This window comes from Gracilinanus agilis, chromosome 4, assembly GCF_016433145.1.
Source record: "Gracilinanus agilis isolate LMUSP501 chromosome 4, AgileGrace, whole genome shotgun sequence".
NCBI classification, from domain to species: Eukaryota; Metazoa; Chordata; class Mammalia; order Didelphimorphia; family Didelphidae; genus Gracilinanus; species Gracilinanus agilis.
This window is the reverse complement of record NC_058133.1, coordinates 438,189,029-438,208,918: the sequence shown is the minus strand read 5'-3', so window position 1 is coordinate 438,208,918 and position 19,890 is coordinate 438,189,029. Positions and strand designations below refer to the sequence as shown.

At 50.6% G+C, this 19,890-nt stretch overlaps 1 protein-coding gene across 1 annotated transcript; it reads left to right on the top strand.

Moving 5' to 3' along the window:
• The first annotated feature begins 549 nt into the window (after positions 1–549).
• On the top strand, positions 550–19,890 carry NECTIN4 (nectin cell adhesion molecule 4). The gene is made up of 9 exons (XM_044675487.1): positions 550–658; positions 12,569–12,928; positions 15,016–15,306; positions 15,761–15,881; positions 16,591–16,739; positions 17,238–17,391; positions 18,313–18,388; positions 19,146–19,220; positions 19,666–19,890. The coding sequence occupies exons 1-9, from the start codon at positions 550–552 to the stop codon at positions 19,888–19,890; spliced, it is 1,560 nt and encodes a 519-aa protein (XP_044531422.1).

Sequence of the window (19,890 nt, the reverse complement as noted above, 5' to 3'; positions counted from 1 at the left end):
GGAGCTCCGAGCTCACAGTCACGGCTTCTGGGGGGGAGCTGCTGGGGACGGGGGAGGGTGTTGCCGGCCTGGGACAGGGGATCCCCTGGCAGGCCCCTCAGCTCCTAAAACAGCCCACCCAGTGGACACAGACCAGCAGCCGGGGGGCCTTCAGGTGGGGCTGGACAGCTGCCTTTGGGAGCCGCTGACTTTCTCTTTTCGGAAGCAGAGAGAGTGGGGTGGGGGAGTTCTCTTCCTTTGGCCCCCACCCCGGGGGGAGGCAGAGAACCCAGCTGACTCCCAAGGCCTGCCTACATGCCTGCTTTCAAGCCTACCCTCCTGTCCCAGGAAGTCAAGATGTGGCAGCAGAAGCCGTGGCCGGTGCTACTTCTTGTCGCCTCCTTCACAGGTAAGGCAGCCACCTGAATCGCCTTAGATCCTTGCCTCCCTGCCTCCTCTGCACCCCCAAACCGTTCTTTACCCTCAGTCTGTTCCTCCCTGGCCCAGAAAAGCCCGACCCTCCTTCCCTTCCCCACTCCCTGGATCCTATGTCAAGTCGCCGGTTCTGGCATGACGCAGAAAAGCCAAAAGCCGAGTCCTGTGGTCCGGCTTTCGGGTGGGTTGGGCTCCGCTATGGAGGATGGTGTTTTGTCTAAGGGAAGGCGGAGAAGGCAGGACAGTCAGTGGGTAGTGCCGACTCTGAGAGGCTCCCTTACCTCGCACTAGGATTCCTTTGCTCATCGAGGCTAGGCTGGCACAGGGCTAGGACTAGGGATTTCCAGTGGGACTGACTCAGGGGTGGGTAGAGTTCCTGGCATCCTGGAAGTAAATACAACTGCCTGGGCCTCTCTGCCCTGCGCAGAGGAACTGGGCCTGGGACGCCCCAGGGTATGGGTAGCAGGAGCCCAAGGGCAGGAGGATGCCAGGGAAGGGGGCTAGCCATAAGGAGCCCAGCAGCCTCCTTTGCCTCAGCCCCTCCCCTCATCAGGGCAGACTAACAGGTGCCTGAGTGGTTGTGGTGGGGGTTTAGGTGGGTGGGGCCCCCTCTGGGCAAGGTGTGGCGCTCCTGGGTTGGACCTGCAGGGGCTTTGGCTTCCTTGACCCACCTTCTCATCCAAGACCCTTTAATCCTGACTGTTGGAGGAGCAACCACTAAGGAGTTTGTCTATAGTTCTAAGGTTGGTGGTGGAGGGATGAAGGTAGGATGGGAGGGGTGGAGGGGAGGTAGAGGATCCGAGGATCCTAAATGAAACCTGGAAGAAACCTTAAAGATGTAGTCCAACCCCAGTGTCTTATAGTTGGGAAATGAGGTCCAGAGTAGGAGTGACTTGCCTAAGGCCACACCTGTATTGTTAGTGTCAGAATTCGAACCCAAGACTGTCCCAATCCAGTACAAGGACCCTCCTGAAAGTCCCCCCCCCCCACATCTGCTAACCACCCCACCTTGGCTTCAGTATTGTGGAGTTGCAAAGGGGATGGGGAGAGTAGATTCCCCAGGCTTAGGAAAGGTCATGGCAGGTCCAAATATTTACAAGTTTTCAATGGGATCTGAAGTGGGGGGAGACTCTCGGGCCTGGATCTCACTCTGGCCCAGAAAAGCCAGACCCTCCTTCCCTTCCCCACTCCCAGGATCCTATGTCAAGCCCTTGGTTCTGGTATGACAGAAAAGCCAAAAGCTGTGTCCTGCGGTCTGTTCATCCTCAGCTTCCAGGGCCCTGAGCTCCAGCTCCCAAAGCCTTCTCCGGCCAGACTCAGAGTTCCATCTCCCTGACAACGGCTTCTACTGGCCTCTCTAAGAGGTGGGGCCTAGGCCTTGGGGCTGGGGAGCCAGGCCGGCCCTTTCCTGTCCAGCCTATCCAACCCAGAAGTCTCAGAGAAGGAGCTTGAAGGGAATTTTAGAAATCGCTTTATAGACTGGGAAACCGAGGCGAAATGGAGGAAAAGTGAAATAATCTGAACAAGGCCTCAAAGCTAGTGAATGGCCAAGCTAACCCTGGAAGCCAAGAGAAGGAGAAGAGCCCAGGGAAGGGGAGATGGGCAAGGGTCTAACTCCTGGAGTTCCTGTCCAGAATCATTCAGGGAGGTTGTTCCGATGAACGAGGGCTCCCTTAGCATCACTCCTTCTAAACCAAGAGGCTCTCCATCTGGAGAAAGGAGTTCCATCCCCACAGTTAGATGACTGGACCTTCCTACAGCCATTGGGCTAGAGATCTGGACGGAGGGCAGGCTGTAACCCAGACCCTCTGGCCCTTTCCCTGAAGGAATGGTTTCCATTTCCCCTAAACTATCTGTCAGGTACCTAGTGCCAGCCTCCAAGGAAGGCTCCTTACAAAAGATGGCGGACTAGAAATTGGAAGTAAATCGGAATTCTTTTTCTAACTGGATGACCTCAAGCAGGTCACCTCACCCTTTGGCCTTGTTACTTCATCTGTGAAATGAGGGGGTTGGATGAGGTGCTCTCTGAGGTCCCTACCAGATCTAACATTGTGTGATTTTATAGTTCTCTCATCCTTTGTCTTCCTCTGACAGTCTGGAGGAGGTGAGCCAAGTGGGAGATTGGGGTATCTTAGGGAAGGACTATGGGGCTTTCCTTGGGTGGTTGGGTGGGCTCCTCAGGGAGCTTTTCCCATTTCCTTTTCAAGTGTGACTTTTGGGCTGGTACCCCTCTTCTTGGCTTGTCTGGTCCCCCTTCCCCACACTTGTGGCCCATTAGAGCATGGAGCCCCAGGGGCCTGGCCCCACCCACCTACTGGCAGGAGAGAAGCCCTGGGAGGAGAGGCGCCAGTAACACCACAGCCCTTTGTCTCTCCTTAATGGGATGAGTTTCCGGGTGAGGTCCCCTCCCAGCCTCCCCTCTCTCCACCCTGGGGCTGGGGGGGGGGGTGTAAGTGTATGTGTGTGTGGGGACAGATAGGGTTCTTTTTCCCTCATAGCATCCTGGCCCCTGACCCCACTGTTGACCATAGGGATATATGCTGAGGAGAGCAAGTAGAGGACTGTTGGATTGAGACCAAAGCTATGGGAGATTCAGCCTCCCCTGAGGCTTTGCTCAGTTTCCCTGACTGAAGCTAGTTTCCTAGAAAGGGGGGCCCACAACCCCTCTTTCTTTGCTTCTGTTCACATAAGTAAACAGGGGGTAAGGGGCCACTTTCTTTCCCACAGGGTTTACCCAAACCCAGAGAACAGAGATGGGAGGTTGATCTTCTGTTCAAGAAGGCAGGATCTTGGGGAGCTCTGGCACCCCCAATGTCTTCTGTAGAATTGAGCCCTTCCTGCCATAGTTGGTTTTTTTTTTTGAGGTCTCAGAGAGAGGGTGTACAGTAGTAGGAGGCAGAGTGTAATGGGAGGAGTACTGACTGGAATCTGAGATTGGGGTTCATCATTTACCAGTTGTTTAAACATGGGCAAGTCACCTCAATTCCCTTAATCTTCGTTTCCACATCTATCAGACAGGTGTGATCATCCTTCCACTACCCCCCCAGGGCTTTTATGGGGGAAAGTGCTTTGTAAGATGTTATTAGAGAGGCATTGGTCATTAAGGCTAAAGAAATAGGGGGGCTCACAAAAGGCTCATCCCAGTAATGGGCTTTCCAAGACATGGGAAGGTCCTTTTTGGGTCGGGGGTCCTGATTATCACACCCTACAGGCCCAAACCCCCTTCCTCCCCCCATAACTTGATATCACCATAGGTGAAGAGTGGAGCAAGGAACCCAGGCATCCTGACCTGGGGGAGCCACTCACTGTTCACCACAATACTGACTGAAGCCCAGGGAGAGGCAAAAGTGTTCCAAGCTGAGAGGATAACCCAGATCCAGACCTGGAACCCAGATTCTAGAATCCATTACCCAGAATCTCAAGCTGGAATTCCAAGGCCAGAATTGGCCTGTCATCCACCCTCAGGGTGGGGTGGCAGAGACTCTAGGGGTGGGGGCAGTATATGCTCTTTCCCTGAGAAGGGCTGGGCTAGATGATCTTTAAAGTCCCTTCCAAACCAGTAGCTGCTCCCTCTGGTCCCCTCCCTGGAATCGAGCTGGTTCTTGCGAGCTGGGAGCCGAGGGAAAAGGCAGAGGCAGAGTGGAGCAGGGCTGGCAGCTAGTAGGGCTGGCTTTGTGGGGAGTAGTGAGAGTGGGGAGGGAAGGGGAGGCTGTGACTGGCAGTTGTGGGGAGGGAGGAGGAAGATGGCTGAGGTTGGGAGCTTTGGAGTCCTGGGTCTCCCACCCACAGTGTGGCTGCTTGGGTGACTCAGCCAGGCTCAGACTCTGGCTCCGGGGGGTTTAGGGGACTTATCTACGCTGGGAGCTGTGTCTGGGCCAGAGTTGAGGCTGCCTTCAAACCCCCCAACGCCCCCCCCCAAGCACAGTCCATTGTTCTCCACTCCTTTTGTGCAGGCAAGCTCAGAGTGGCCCCCTCCTCATCATTAATCTGGCAATGGGCGTCATGCCCAGGCTGAGAGGTTCTCACTAAGCTGGGGGGCTTAGGGCAATCGGGATGGGAGTTGGATGGGAGTATGGGAAGGCAAAACAGGAGATGGGACTTTCCTGCTTCCCTCACTCAGCCGACAGCTTCTGGGACCCCATGTAATCTAGGTTATATTATGGGGGTGCATGGAGAATTGATAATAAGAGGCTTAACTGGGTTCTGTTCTTGACCTCGCTGAGTGACATCCCCCTCCTTCCCCCCTACACCTCACACACACACTCATTAACTGAGGAAGAAAGGATGTAAGCATTTATTAAGCTCTTACTATATGCCAAGCTCTGCACTAAGCACTTTTAAAAAGATTATCTCATTTGATCCTCACAAACAACCCTAGGAGGTAGGTGCTACTACTATGCCCACTTTAAAGTGGAGGAACATGAGGCAGAGAATAAGTTATTTGCCCAGGGTCATATAGCTAGAAAGTTTCATAGTCTAGATTTGAACTCGGGGCTTCTTAAGGCAGCTAGGCCGCCCAATGGATAGAGCACAGGACCTGGAGTCAGGAAGATCTGAGTTCAAATCTAGCCTCGGATACTTATTTATTAGTTGTGTAACCTCAGGCAAGTCACTTGTCTGCCTCAGTTTCCTCAACTATGAAATGGAGATAATAATAAGAGCACCTACCTCCCAAAATTGAGGATTGAATGAGATAAAATGATAATTTAGCACAATGCCTGACACAGCAGATAGTCAGCAAATGCTGGTTCCCTGGTCTCCTCCCCCCTTTCTAATTCTAGGCCCAACACTTTACCACTCTGCCTAGCTTAGACTAAGGAGGGAAAAGGGTTAACATCAGGGTATGAGCCCCTGGATGGAGTTGATCCCTCCCCCTCCCCCCAGACAGAATTCCCCCTTACTCACTGGAACCCGAGCTGGTTTTTCTAGTGATGGTGTCAGGGGCTGAGGCCCTAGCTTAGAATCCCCCTTGGAGGGGCCCACTTGTGAGACTTCAGGAATCTGGAGGACCTCCAGGGAGTAGCTAAGGAGGCCAGAAAATGGGATAGGCACCCCTACCAGAATGGGGGACCTCATGCTGTTGTGTGGGGATCTGGTGAAGATTCTTGCACCTGGAAGGAATTCCTGCACATTTCAGGGCTTCCCCGCCTCCCTCCACTCCCTCTAGGGCAAACCGTTCCTGGGGTTCACCTGGGAAGGGAAGGCTTGGACCTGAGTGGCCAGGGCATAGGAAAGGTGTCCTGGCAGCTCACTTTACCACCAGAGTTCAGAGTCAAAGCCAGTGATTTACAGAGACCAAGGAGACCAAGCCAGAGACATGCGGAAGCAAAGGGATAATAAAAATCAAAATATTTACTATGTGTGCAGTGTGTTCTGCAAGCCTGGCACAGCACTCAGACAGGCACACGAACACAGACGCAGACACTCGTGGAAACGTGGCCAGGAGCCCCCAGACTCTGAAAAAGACCCTTCTCCTTCCTCTAAACTGCAGGAGCTTAGCTAGAACCCAAGAGTCTGGGTAGGACCCCAGCCTGAAGATGTCATAAGAGAAAAGGTCTAGCATGAAAAGGATCCCCTAGTTCTGGAGGCCACCTGTCTTTCCTTCCCTGCCTCAGTTTCCCTCTGTGAGGCCATTGTTCAGAGATCTCACAAGGAGGAAAGCCCTGCCTTGGGGAGGGAGGGCCAAAAAGAAGATGAAGCAGAGACAGTGGATATGGGGGGGGGGTGCAGACTAGAAGTGGGTGGGGTGCTTGGAGGGCAGGGCCCTGAAGAGGCCCTTGGGGGCCAGGCTGAGCCCCGGGGGGAGGGGGACGGGGATCCCGTTTGGCCAGTTGGGCCTGTTCTATCCCTTGCGCAAGGTGGCTGCTGTGGTGGTGGCTGGCTTTAGGAGAGGCCTCTGAGTCACCCGTGGCTCCCCGGTCCTGACGACCTGGTGATCCCCATTCAGAGGAGGGGAGGGGAGGACCCAGGACCCACCAGTCAGAGTCTATCCAACCCAGAATGGAAACCCAGGAAGTGAGATGCCCGCAGCGCCCAGCATGTTCCTCCTGGCCGGTCCCCTCATGCCCTTGGGGTGACCTCTCAGACTGACTGCTAGTCTCCCTCTGGGTAATGATGTCATGGCCCTGATGCTGGCCGGAGCACTGAGTTGTGAGAGGTGGAGGAGGAGGAGAAGGAGGGAGATGGAGGAGATGGAGGAGACACCACACCCTTCTCAGGCTGGGAGCTAGGACTCCTGGTTTGTACTGCACCGCAGAAGGGAATTCTGAGGTTCTCTGGCCAGAACCCTGACTCCTAAGGCAGAGGCTGGGAAGCAGCTATGCCCCAGCCAAACTATACTACTTGCCCTTGAAATTCCGTCTTGATTTTTAGCTGCCTTTGCCCAGCCTGTGCCCATCTCCCTTCTCCACCCTCACCCCCCATTTGGAATTCTCTCCCTCCTCACTTTCATTTTTTGGGATTCGTAGAGCTTCCTTCAAAGCTCAACACAAATACCACCCCGCCTGGAGCCCTTTCTGGTGCCCCTCGGGCATTCGTGCCCCCTCAGCCCCCAAATAACATTAATTCTCCATGTCCATGTTTTTCCTCACCAGACTGTAAGCTCCTGGAGGCCAGGGATTGCTTCAGTTTTGTCCATCCTGCCTGGAGAGATGCTCGTGGAATGAAGGGATACCTGGGTGGAGGAGAGAGCTGACCAAGTTCAGATACTGAGGGTTCCTTGGGGTGAGGGGTCCAGTCCAAGAGAAGCCCAGACTCCTGACCCTCCTCCTCATTTGGGGATGGACAGCTTTGTCTTACAGAAGAGTCTTGAGCAGGGCCAGAGCAGGGGAGAAATCTTGGGGTAACCCATAGCCAACTGGTCAGTGCTGAGACAAGACCTGGAGACTGGGGGAGGGGGGGAGTATTGGACAGGAAGGGAGGGGTAGGAATAAGCATTTTCTCCTGACCAATGAGAATGGCTGGGGGATCCTCACTGTGGGGCTGGGATGGAGGGTCTCACAGCAGCAGAAATCTCATTGTCTTCAGGGCAGCTAAAACTCATGTCCACTTCTGAGCTTCCAGAGTGGGGCTCACACCCTTGTCTTCTTTGGCTCTTTTGGGGTGGGAGTAATTTCCCTCTCTTCAGAGTGTAACCCCAGTCCCAAAGCCCATTGGTACAGGACTCTCTCCACCAATAAGGTTACAAGAAAATTTTAGGTCTTGGTTTGAGGGCGCCCTGTGGAGGGAGGATTGGGGTTCCCTTTGTATCTGCATGAAATCCTGTGTTTTGAGAAGCTGAGGGAGAGGAAACCTCTGTTGGCCTAGGCAGTCCCCCCTTCCCAAGTTCTACCCCCCTGCCCATAGTGAGGCACTGAGGTAATTGGGTGGGAGTGGGAAGAAGCAGAGGGGGGAGGGTGGTTAGCTGGACTCCCAAGGTGAGCTGGGTGGGTCCAACTTAGGTGCAGGCGGCTCAGGGCCCTGGCATCTGGCCCTGCAGGTCTGTCCCGTCCTGTTCTGTCCCTCCCTGCTTTCAGCAGCATCCTCCCTGCCTTTGCTCCTCCCATCTGGGGCCAGAGGACCCCCTGGTTCTAATCCAGGCTCTGTCTAAGCAAGGTCCACCCTGGGGAGACTCTGTCAGGGGATAGGTACAGGGGCCAATTCTGACCTCTTCTTCCAGGTGACTGACCTATCTCCTTTCCTCTGGACCCTGGAGAGCTCCCTTTATGTGGGAATAAAAGGAAGGAGGGAGTGAGAATGAATGGATTGGCTGAGCCTGGTCTTCCTCATATCCCCTGATGTTACCATCCCAGGCTCCCTCCTTTCCCAATCCAATTTGTTTCTTGGCTTGTCTCTTTCTGCAGTCCTTCCCCTTCTTTCCTTATTTAATTCAAATATTAAAAAATAGATATTTCTACAAAGCTTTCTATAGGCAAAACATGTTTGCTAGTTGTTGGGGATTTTAAAAAATGACACAAGGAGTTTCAAATGTTCTCAAGGAGTTTGTAATCTAATAGTCCCCTTTGCCCCCTCTAATCCTTACTGATCTCTATCTCTATCATGGGCTCCCTTCTTCCCTCTTCCCTCTTAGTAATCATCTCTTAACTTTCCTCCTCTCTAGTGCCTCAGATTTTTCTTTCAAACTATTCTTCATCAGAAGCCTGTGGCCCTTCTTCCCCTTAACTCAGAGGATTTTGAAGTTGTCTCATACTCTTTCTTCTCCCTTATCCTCAGCATTTAATCAAGCCAATCCATTTCCCCTCTATGAAATGTCACACATCTATCCCATTCTTTCCATTCCCATTTCTACCACCTTAGTCCCAAGGGTCTTTTGCTTGGATTATTTTAACCACTGCCTCCAGGCCTCCTCACCCTCATCCCCGTCACTTAAACCCATTTTCTATCATGCTTTTGTCAAGTTAATCTTTCTAAAATCAAATGTTTTAAAGCAGTGATGGGCAAACTTTTTAAAGAGGAGGGCCAAAGGAAAAGAAATCGTCATCTGACAGTCTGTTTCTAAGGCAACTCTTTTAAAGTTTCATTGTATTGTATCCTGCTCATTGTATTTGTCAGATTAGGAATAATGTCCACGGCTGGATAGAACATTTCAGGGGGCCGTAGTTTGCCCATCACTGTTTTAAAGAATAGGCAGTATGGTATATTAGAAAAAGTGGAGTACCCATCAAAGGACCTGAATTTGAATCCTGCTTCAGATACTTATAAGCTGTGTACCCTGGAAAATGCACTTAACTATTGGTCTGCCTCAGTTTCCCCAATTTGTAAGCAAGCATAATAATAGCTAGCATTTACATATTACTTTAAAGTTTATAGAGTTTAACGAATAGTATCTCATTTGATCCTCACAACAACCTTGGGAGGTAGGTGCTATTACTATCCCAACTTTACTGATAAGGAAACTGGGGCAGGCAGAGGTTAAGGGACATGCCTAGGATCACACAACACAAGTAAGCATATAATGCAGAATTTGAACTCATGTCCTCCTGATTCTAGTATTCTATCAATTGTTAACACCTAGCACTTCCAACTTCACAGAGTGATTATGAGGAAAACATTTTGCAAATCTTAAAAGGCTACATAAATGTGAGTTATTGTTATAATTATTTACCTCATCAGGTAGTTGTTGAAAATGCTTTGCAAATACTGAAAGCAATAAATAAATGGTAGCTATTTATTATAGGTGTCCCAATGGATAGAGTGCTGCCCCTGAAGTCAGGAAGACTCATCTTCTTGAGTTTCAAATCTGACCTCAGACAATCACTAGCTGTGTGACCCTGGGCAAGTCAGTTAACCCTGTTTGCCTCATTTTCCTCATCTGTAAAATGAGTTGCAGAAGGAAATGGCAAACCACTCCAAAACCTTTCCCAAGAAAACCCCAAAAGTGATCGTAAAAAGTCGGACGTGACCAAAATGACTGGACAACAACAAAATAGTCATTTTATGGCTTATCTGATCAAAAGCCTACTGTGGCTCTTTTTCTTTCCATATCATGTGAACTGTTTTGTTTGGTTTCAGTACCTGCCTTCCACATATAATCTATCTCCACCCTCTCTATCAAACTATTTCCTACTACTCCCTATCACACGCCCTCAACTCTCGTCAAGCTGGTCTCATTGTCCCACGGATACACTATTCTTACTCAGGCGTCCTTCTCTCACTCTCCCTCTATTCCTGAGACAATGGCTTCCTCGGTCCTCACCCAGCCAAATTCTAGCCATCTCAACCCAAGTCTTGCCTATTTCGTGATTACTCTTGCCCAGAAGGATCTCCCCCTTTTATTGCCCCTCTAAGACTTAACATCTGTATGCCAGACACTATTCACTAATTACTTCATTGTGTCTGTGTCTTCTCTTCCCAATAAGATTTCAAGTGCCTTGAGGGCAAGGACTATGTCATATACATCTCTGGGCCTCAATATCCTCCTCTGTAAAATTAGGGGGTTGAACTAGATAATTGACTTCTCTATAATTCTATGATTCTGTCCTCCATAATGGCTACTCTGCACAGTGTCAAGGGACAGAGGTCACAACTTGGGACCCATTCATTGCTGCTTCTCTTTGGAATTCCACATGGAATGACCAGGTCCTCAGAAGCAGGTGGGGTACATCCCCGTCATGGCAGACCATTGGGTGAATTTCCAGGTCCCTCTTTCCCTTCCCATCCCAACCAGGCTCCATCTCACTCCTGTGTCTCTGATCCTGTTCTCATCTCCATCTTCAACCTTTGACCTCATTAACATCTCTGTTTTCTACCAGGACTTTTCCTGTCTGTGACAACTTGCTCATTCCTGCCTCTGTGACTTTGCCCAAGCCATCCTTCCTCCGTGGAACATCTGTTTCTCTCTACTAATCCACAGAATGGGATGATTTCTGAAGCCTTTTCCAGTTCTGATATTCTGTGATTCTGATCTGGATTCAAACTCCAGCTCAGCTAGGTACTACTTGTATGACCCAAAGACTGTGGAGTCAGAAGACCTGGGTTCAAATTCTACATTTAAGCAGTAGCTAGGTAGCATAGTGGATAGAGCACCAAACCTGGAGTCAGGAGGACCTGGGTTCAAATCTGACCTTAAACACTTCCTAGTTGAGTGACCCTGGCCATATAACTTAATATAAATTACCTAGCCCTTACTTCTACCTTAGAATCAATACTTAATATTGTTAAGGCAGAAGATAAGAGTTTTGTTTTTTTTAATCCCATCTCTGATGGTTACTACCAGTGTGATCTTGTGCAAGTCATTTAACAAGCCCAGGCCTCAGTTTCCCCATCTGTTAAATTAGGAGATTAGACCAGATAACCTCTCAGATCTCTTTCAGCTCTAGATTTATGATGTTTCTCCTAAATTTTGGACAAATCCCTGAACCTCTAAGATTCAGTTTCCCAGATGCACTAATTACTTCTTTCTAGATCTTGAAATTCAGCTTCTCCTAGAATTGAAGATTTAGAAATAGAAATTATTTCTAGATAATCTAATTCAATCACCTATTTTTATAGACTTGAGAGAGGTAAGGCCCAAAAGAGTTAAATGCCTTGTTGGAGGTAACAGGGGCAGTTAGAAGCAGAGCTAGGATTTGAATTCAGGTCCTATGACTCCAGATTTCATATATGCCATATTGCCATTCAACATCCATTTCTTTTTTTTTTTTTAAACCCTTAATTTCTGTGTATTAGTTCCTTGGTGGAAGAGTGGTAAGGGTAGGCAATGGGGGTCAAGTGACTTGCCCAAGGTCACACAGCTGGGCAGTGTCTGAGGCCAGACTTGAACCTAGGACCTCCCGTCTCTAGGCCTGGCTCTCAATCCACTGAGCTACCCAGCTGCCCCCATACATCCATTTCTTTTTTGTGGCCCCAGATAGGAACAGTCATCCCTTCAGAACACCAGAGAGCTAAACCTGGTATTACTCACCCATCTTTCTCCAGGAAGTTACCATTATTGACTCCCTCCCATGTCTCCATTTACTCATCTCCTGTGAGGTACAGAGAATTTAAGCAGGTTGTCCAAAGTCCTATAACTAAAAAGCACTTGAGGTAGGATTTGAACCCACATCTTCTTGACAAGTACAGACTAGGGCAGGGTAAGATCCAGAGCATTGATTCCCAAAGTGGGCGCCACCACCCCCTGGTGGGTGTGCTGCAGCAATCCAGGGGGGCGGTGATGGCCACAAGTGCATTTATCTTTCCTATTAATTGCTATTAAAATTTTTAAAAAAATAATTTCAAGGGGGCTAAGTAATATTTTTTCTGGAAAGGGGGTGGAAGGCCAAAAAAGTTTGGGAACCACTGATCCAGAGGAACTAAGTCATTTGCCAGTGATTACTCAGGGAGTAAATAGCAAGGCTAGGTCTTTGGACTCTCCGGTTCTTTGTATCATCTTCCCTTTCTTCCAGGGATACTTCAGTTATTAACTAGCTGTGTGTCAAGTCCCTTTATTTCTCTAAAATAAATCAGCTGTGAAATGGGCAATTATAAGATTTGAACTGTAGATCAGATGAAGTCAAGAAGAACCTCTGGATACAAATTATTGTGATTATTTTTGCAGGGCAGGTTTCTGTTTCTCCGCATGAGGCTACGCAGTTTTCATTCTTAGGAGAGTAGAGATCCCCTGACGGGCTTGTTAGCATCTCTCACCGTGGCTCTTCCTCCGTGTTTCTCCCTGCAGGTTTGTGCCAAGCTGGTAAGCTGGAGACATCACCTCTGGTTACCGTGGTCCTGGGTCAAGACGCAGAGCTGCCGTGTTTCTACAGGGGAGAGCCCGAAGAGCAGGTGAAGCAGGTGGCTTGGGCACGAGTGGAAGAAAAAAAGGGGCCGACAGAATTGGCATTGCTACATGACACGTATGGCCTGCACGTGGGCTCTTCCTACGAGGGACGGGTGGAGCGGCCGCCATCACCGCGAGATCCCAACGATGGTGCCATCCTCTTGCGGAATGCTGTGCAAGCTGATGAGGGTGACTATGAGTGCCGAGTCAGCACTTTCCCTTCTGGCAGTTTCCAGGCTGGGCTCCATCTCCGAGTGCTTGGTGAGTGGGTGGGTGCCAAAGTCTGGGAAAGGGAAAATGGAAGACGGGAGTCAGGGACCCGAGGATCGGGCAAAGGCTCCTAGAGAGAGATTAAAGCAGAATGTGAGATCAAAGGGACCTTAAAGATTTACTGGTTCAATTCCCTTGTTTAACAAAACAAAATGAATCTTAGAGAGATGAAGTGACTTATCCAAGAAGAACCATAACTAGAACTTCAGTCTGAATCCAAGTCTAGTGCTTCTAGAGAGAGAGCACAGAGTTATACTAGGAAAGGCAATGGATTGAGAATCAGAGGATAAGTCCCAGATTCAGCACTCATCTTTGTTCTTTAAGACCTATGTGATAATATCAGGCAAATCACTTCCTTTCTATGGATCTTGGTTTCCTCTACTGTAAAATGAGCTAACTAGGTTAGATAATGTCAAAATTTTCCTTTGGCTATCCTATAACTTAAGAAATTTAACTCCCTGAATCTCAGTTTCCTGACTTGTAAAATGGAGATAACATTAACATCAACGTGAGTTATTATTATTTTCCCAAGAAGAACTAAATTATGAAAGTCATAAAACAGCCAATTTGAGGGAATGGTTCAATTTCTTCCTTTTTTCTTTTTTAAAAAACCCTTACCTTTTGTCTCAGAATCAATATTGTGTATTGGTTCCAAGGAAGAAGAGTGATAAGAGCTAGGCAATGGGGGTTGTGAGTTGCCTAGAGTCAAACAACAAGGAAGTGTCTAAAGCGGTGATGGCAAACCTATGACATGCGTGTCAGCACTGACACCTGTATTTATTTTTGATGATATGTGGTCATACAAAGAAGAATGGGGCCACATGTCGAGGATGAAACATTTTCTGTAGTGTAGTGTAGATACTCTGTGCACTGTAGATGACAATTCTACCTATATTAATTTACCTATTTTGGTTTATTAAAGTTATATATTACAATTATACATTTTTGTTATTTAAACTATAAATATTGAGAAATTATGTTTTTTTTTTCTTGAAGTGACACACCACCCAAGTTACACTCAGTTTTTTTTTTTTAACATTTATTAATATTCATTTTTGACATGGTTACATGATTCATGCTCCACCTTTCCCCTTCAACCCCCCCCCCCGCGCCCCCCCCACCCTTGGCCGATGCGCGTTTCCACTAGTTTTGTCATGTGTCCTTGAACAAGACCAATTTCCAAATTGTTGGTAGTTGCTTTGGTGTGGTAGTTTCGAGTCTACACCCTCAGTCATGTCCACCCCGACCCATGCGTTCAAGCAGTTGTTTTTCTACACTCAGTTTTTTGGCAAATTTTGACACACCAAGCTCAAAAGGTTGCCCATCACTGGTCTAAAGTTAGATTTGAACCCAGGACCTCCCATCTTTAGGTCTGGCTCTCAATCCACTGAGACACCCAGCTGCCTAAGGGAGTGATATGTTTTCAAGCCAACAACTGAATGTAATTAATTTATAGCTTAAACAACCATTTACTCAGATGGTCCTGGGAAGGATACCCTAATAGACACCTTTCATTTGGTCTTGTCCAGTCACTCTCAGTCCTCTCCCATAAAGTACTATATTCTCTGCCTCCTCCCTACTTTATAGGGATGCTTCAGGAGTAGGTGAGATCATAAGTGTGCTGAGCTCTGGATTGCTTTGGAAAGAAGGTATTATATGTGTAGGAGAACCACACTGATCTGGAAGTCCCTTAGCTGGCAAGTAAAACCATCAGAAACATAGTCTGGCATCCAAAGGGAGGGTTAGAGAGCAAGACACAGATCGGGGAAGCAATGAAGAGGTGGGTAAGAGAAGATAAGAGGAGGAATTCAGAAACAGGTGGCAGACCGTTTCCCAGTAAAGACAAAATCAGAGCTGGGAATATATGGAACAACCAGGATGACTTGTTCCAAGGGAGCCTAGGATACATATCTGCTGGGCAGGGCAGAGCAGGGCAAGGCAGAGTCAAAGAATGTCAGGGACCAGGTGGGTTTTCTGTAGGGTGGAAGGTGGTGGGAGGGAGGCAGTGTATCAGAGACTGGCAACAGGGCCAAGTTTTTACTTAATAAGTTCTTTCCCTTTCCCTCCATCCCCCATAGTGCCCCCTCTGCCCACCCTGAACTTGGGCCCTGCCCTAGAAGAAGGCCAAGGTCGCACACTGGCAGCCTCCTGCACAGCTGAAGGCAGCCCTATGCCCAACGTGACCTGGGACACAGTGGTCAAGGGTTCGTCCACTAGACGCTTTTCTAGTCACCCAAGATCATCTTCAGTCACCTCAGAATTCTATCTAGTGCCAAGCCGGACTATGAATGGGCAGCCCATCACCTGTGTGGTGTCTCACCCTGGTCTGCCAGAGAGCAAAAGAATCACACACACCCTTCAGGTTGCCTGTGAGTCCCTCAGTACTGAGTGGGGTGAGGGATGAAGAGGCAGAAAAGGCACTGGGGGCACAAAGTGAATATGTCCAGGAGACCCTGAACCCGGTAAAGTTGAGGGGACCAGGGCCTGGGATAGACCCATCAGTCAGCATTTCCTGATGACTGGAAGAGGTAGGCTCTGTAGAACCCAAAAAAGTTTGAGACAAATCCCTGCCCTCAAGAAGTTTCCCATCCTGTTGGGAAAGCTGACCTGACCCAGAATGCAGGGCTTTACCAAATGTTCCCTCTGCAAATATCTCCCACTTAGAGTGGGCTGGAGGGTCAGGAGAGGCTTCGTGCCAAAGACGGGCCTTGAAGGATCCCCCAGCTTTGGAGAGGTGGGGAGGAGAGAGGTTAGGGGGGTGTCATGTGGGACAGAAGCTTCATTTTCTCACTTTCTCTCCTATGTTCTTCTCTGGCTCCATAGTTCTTGCTGAAGCCTCTGTATGGGGCCACGAAGACCCTGAGCTGTGGCATGTGGGTAGGGAAGGGGTGATGCTTAAGTGTTTGAGTGAGGGGCAGCCTCCACCCTCCTACAACTGGTCTCGGTGAGTGGAAACCCTGTCCTGGGCACAGTGGGAAAGGGATGAAAGGGGAGAGTCATGTCCCGGAGGGCGGGAGGCTCCTTCTCAGAGTTTCAGAGGCAGGCTGTAGGAGGGTTCCCCTGGCTCTTTTCCAGGGTCTGGTAGGGGAGGCAGCCCTCTCCCATGTGTTAGAGAAACCGTCCCTGGGCACACTGGGATAGGCATGTAAGCCTGTGCTCTCTGGGATGAGGTAGGCAGGCGCAGGAGTGGTTAAAGTGGCCTTGGGCCTGAGGATATGACCATCGAGCTTTCCATGCAGCATCATACATGTTGGAGCGTGTGCCCTTCCTATGTACAAATGAACGCAGGGGAGTGCGAGTTTTGCTTTGTGGGGCTTACTGACATGTGTGTGGCCCGCTGTGGGCTTGCCCTTTTGCAGGCTCCTGGGTGATGTGATGAGTGTGGGAGCGTGTGGGATGGCACGTGTGTAGCTCTCCCCTGGTGCAGGGTGGGGGTGCCCAGGTCAGGCTGGGCAGCAGGGGGGGAAGGGGCCTCTGCCCAGACCCGTGCCCAGACCTGCCCAGGGGAGGGAGGGGCACCGTGGGAACCGGCCGGCGGCTCTGGGTGACGTCACCGTGGGGGGGTGCAGGAGCTGCCTGGGCACGTCGGGCAGCAGCACTAGCAGCCTCGGCCTGGTCTGGCCGGCACCCATCAGCCTCCTCTGCCCTATCAGGCTGGATAGGCCTCTGCCCAGCGGGGTGCGAGTGGACGGAGGCACCCTGGGCTTCCCCCCACTGACTCCTGAGCACAGCGGCACCTACGTCTGCCACGTCAGCAATGAGGTCTCTTCTCGGAACAGCCAGGTCACCGTGGCTGTCACAGGTGAGTTGGGACTTGGGAAATTACAGGGCAGGGATGTGGGTAAAACCAGAGCAGGCGGGTGGCGCCATGGCAGAGGGAAGGTCGGAGACGGGTGAGGAAGCAGGATGGGGAATGACAAGAATCATCATCATCCATCCATGAGCATTTATTAAAGTCCTGGGAGCTCAGCCAGGGGCTCCATTCCCGCAGTATGTGCCCCCATTGGCCAGGCCTTCTTTATATATAAATGGCTGCTGTGTTCCAGCACTGTGCTGGGTGCTACCTTGGAATTTACATTCTAAGGACCTTAATTGGATTGTGGGGGAGTCATTCACCAGCCCCTCCCCAGCCCCTCCTTTCTTGTCCCCCCAAATTAGGCTGGAAGCCAGGCCAGAGGAGAGGTTCGGGACTTGGGGATGCAGCTGGGCTATGGGGATGGGGCAGCATTATTCATGGATGGGAGAGGCTGAGCTCCTCTGACCCCCCGTGATGGATAGTCCCCTCTCTGGCCCTCAGCAGACAACGAAGCCCCACCCGTCGATGTGGATGTGGTTTCGGCCTCCATGGTGGCCGTAGGAGTGATTGCTGCCCTGCTGCTTTGCCTTCTGGTCGTGGTGGTGGTGCTCATGTCCAGGTACCACCGACGCAAGGCCCAACAGATGACCCAGAAATAGTAAGTGCCGCAGGGAGAAGAGGGAAGAGGAGAATAAATGTCAGGGAAAGAGGCCAAACAGCAAGTGAGAGCAGAGAAGAAGATCCGAGGATCATAGACTCGGAGAGGAGAAAGCAAGGAGTTTGAGGGTTGAAGGACCTACAGGGGCAGAAGCTGGAATGGGAGAATGAGCATGCAGGAGGTTTGGGGAAATTAGAAGGAATGCCAGAAGGATAACAGCTGGGGATGGGAAGCCGAGGGGACCCTGTACAAAGAGCACAATCACACACAATTAATAGAAAGGCCTGAGACGTGTGCCAGCAGCTAGTCACCGATGGGCTTTCCCGTGAGCCTCAGAGCTTGCTGCAGCTTCCTCTACCTAGAAGGCTGCTCCTTCCTCCTCGCACCGCCCTCAACCACTGACCTCATTCTCTGTCTATTGAAATCCTCTGGCTCCACCACCTTCCTGATCCCCTTGGCTGGAAGGGCTCTTTCCCTCCTCTAAAATCTCAGGGTATTTTGTTTGTACCTGTCTCAGGCACTCCCTCTCCTATATGTATGCATGAGACCAAGACCTGGCTTATGTCCCCAGATCGTCTGCAAACTCCATGAGAATGAGACTCCTGGCCATTCCTCTGCACATAGCAGGCACTTAATAAATATTTGTGGAATGAATGAATGCATAACTGCTTGCATACTTCCAGACTGCTGAGCCTCTCCTTCCTACCCAGACACTGGAGTCATACAGAGTCACTCAAAGACCTACATTCTATCTCAGCCAGAAAGCCTCACCCACGGTGGCCAGGACTCCCACCTCCGCTGAGCCAGGCCAGGGTTCCCCTTGAATTCTGGGGGTTACCTCCCCTCCCCTCTCCTCCCGGGGAACCTCCTCCAGGGGTGAGTGTTCTGCCCCTAATGAAGGGTAATGTCTTCCTTGGCCAGTGAGGAGGAACTGACCTTGACCCGGGAGAATTCCATCCGCAGACTGCACTCCCACCACTCGGAACCACGGAACCAGGTGGGTGACAGGTGTCTTTGTATAGCTACACCTGGAACGTGCGTGTGCCTGAGTCAGCTTTGTGTGTGTGTGTGTGTTTGTCCTTCCCCAAGAGACAAGAGGTGAAAAGTCTTCCTCTCCTGGTTGTCTCATGAGGGGTTGGGGTATAAAGATGGAAGGAGCAAGGCTTAGGGGATCTGGTCTGGTGATGTGAGTTTTGCTGCTCCCTGTCGGCAGTGGTCCCAGGAAAGACTGAGATTCTATAACTTGGGACTTGGATTCTGATTATACAAGGGCTTTGGTATTCTTTGGAGGAGTGTGACCAAGGCAGATACCAGACCGATCCCTCTTGGGGGATGTGATCCTGTCTTCTCTGGACTGGGTGACTCTGGGCTGGTGAAGACTCTGAGAACTTAGTTAGCAAAGGATGGAGCTTCTTCTGGTGAGACTAGGCCAGAGCAAGAGCCACCCCATTCAGAGACTGAGACCCTGACGGCATTTTAAGTACAGCAGGAAGTTTCTGGCTGACTATCATCTTATTGGAAAGGGGGTGAAGTGGGGCAGAAAGGAAGGGGAAAGGGAAGGACAGGGTGGACTGGGGCGAAGGAGATCATATCAGAGAGGAGGCTGGTGGGAAGGATAATGGAGGGAAGAAGCCAGAAAGGGCAAAGACCTGAAGGGACAAGGTTGGAAGGGAGGAGGTAAGGGGGAAAGGTTGGGTTCAGAGAGGAGGCTGGAGCCCTTATTCTGACCCCTCCCCCTTGTCCGGGCCTTGCAGCCTGAGGAGAATGTAGGGCTTCGAGCTGAGGGCCACCCTGATAGTCTCAAGGACAACAGTAGCTGCTCTGTGATGGTGAGGCCCGGGCCCCACCTGTGTCCCTCTAACCTCTTCCCTGCCCCATCCCTCCTTAACTCTTCCCTCCTCCAGGTCAGCGTGGGTACCCTACAGCCTCCCTCCCTGCCCCACTGCATTCAGCCTCAGCCCCATCCTTGCCTCCAACTCAGACCCAAATATCTAGTTCCCCTTCAATCCCCTTGTCTTTCCCCCACTCCCAATCCACCAACATTAAATGAAAGGAGGTAGAGAAAGGGGTACTCCATGGCCTTAAACCCCAACTTAAGCCCCAGCTGCCTGACCTCTGAGCCCAACATTCCCTGGCCCTTCTCATCTCCCCAGGCCCTCACCCTTGACCTCTGACCCTCTCCTATCCTCCCTTCTGGCCCCATATCCTGACCCTTGACTTACCTACCATCCTATTGACCCCTGAGGTGACCTAGTTCTGGCACTGTGTCAACAGAGTGAAGAGCCCGAGGGCCGAAGTTACTCCACTCTGACCACAGTGAGGGAGATCGAGACCCAGACGGAGCTGCTGTCGCCAGGCTCCGGACGGACAGATGAGGAGGAAGATCCAGATGCTGGGATCAAGCAGGCCATGAACCACTTTGTTCAGGAGAACGGAACTCTTCGAGCCAAACCCACGGGCAATGGCATCTACATTAATGGACGGGGACACCTAGTCTGA

Coding starts and splice junctions, on each gene's coding strand:
- NECTIN4 (XM_044675487.1), top strand. CDS start 550: ATGACGCAGAAAAGCCAAAAGCCGAGTCCTGTGGTCCGGCTTTCGGGT. Junction 659..12,568: donor AAGGCGGAGAAGGCAGGACA/GTCAGTGGGTAG, acceptor TTCTCCCTGCAG/GTTTGTGCCAAGCTGGTAAG. Junction 12,929..15,015: donor GCTCCATCTCCGAGTGCTTG/GTGAGTGGGTGG, acceptor CATCCCCCATAG/TGCCCCCTCTGCCCACCCTG.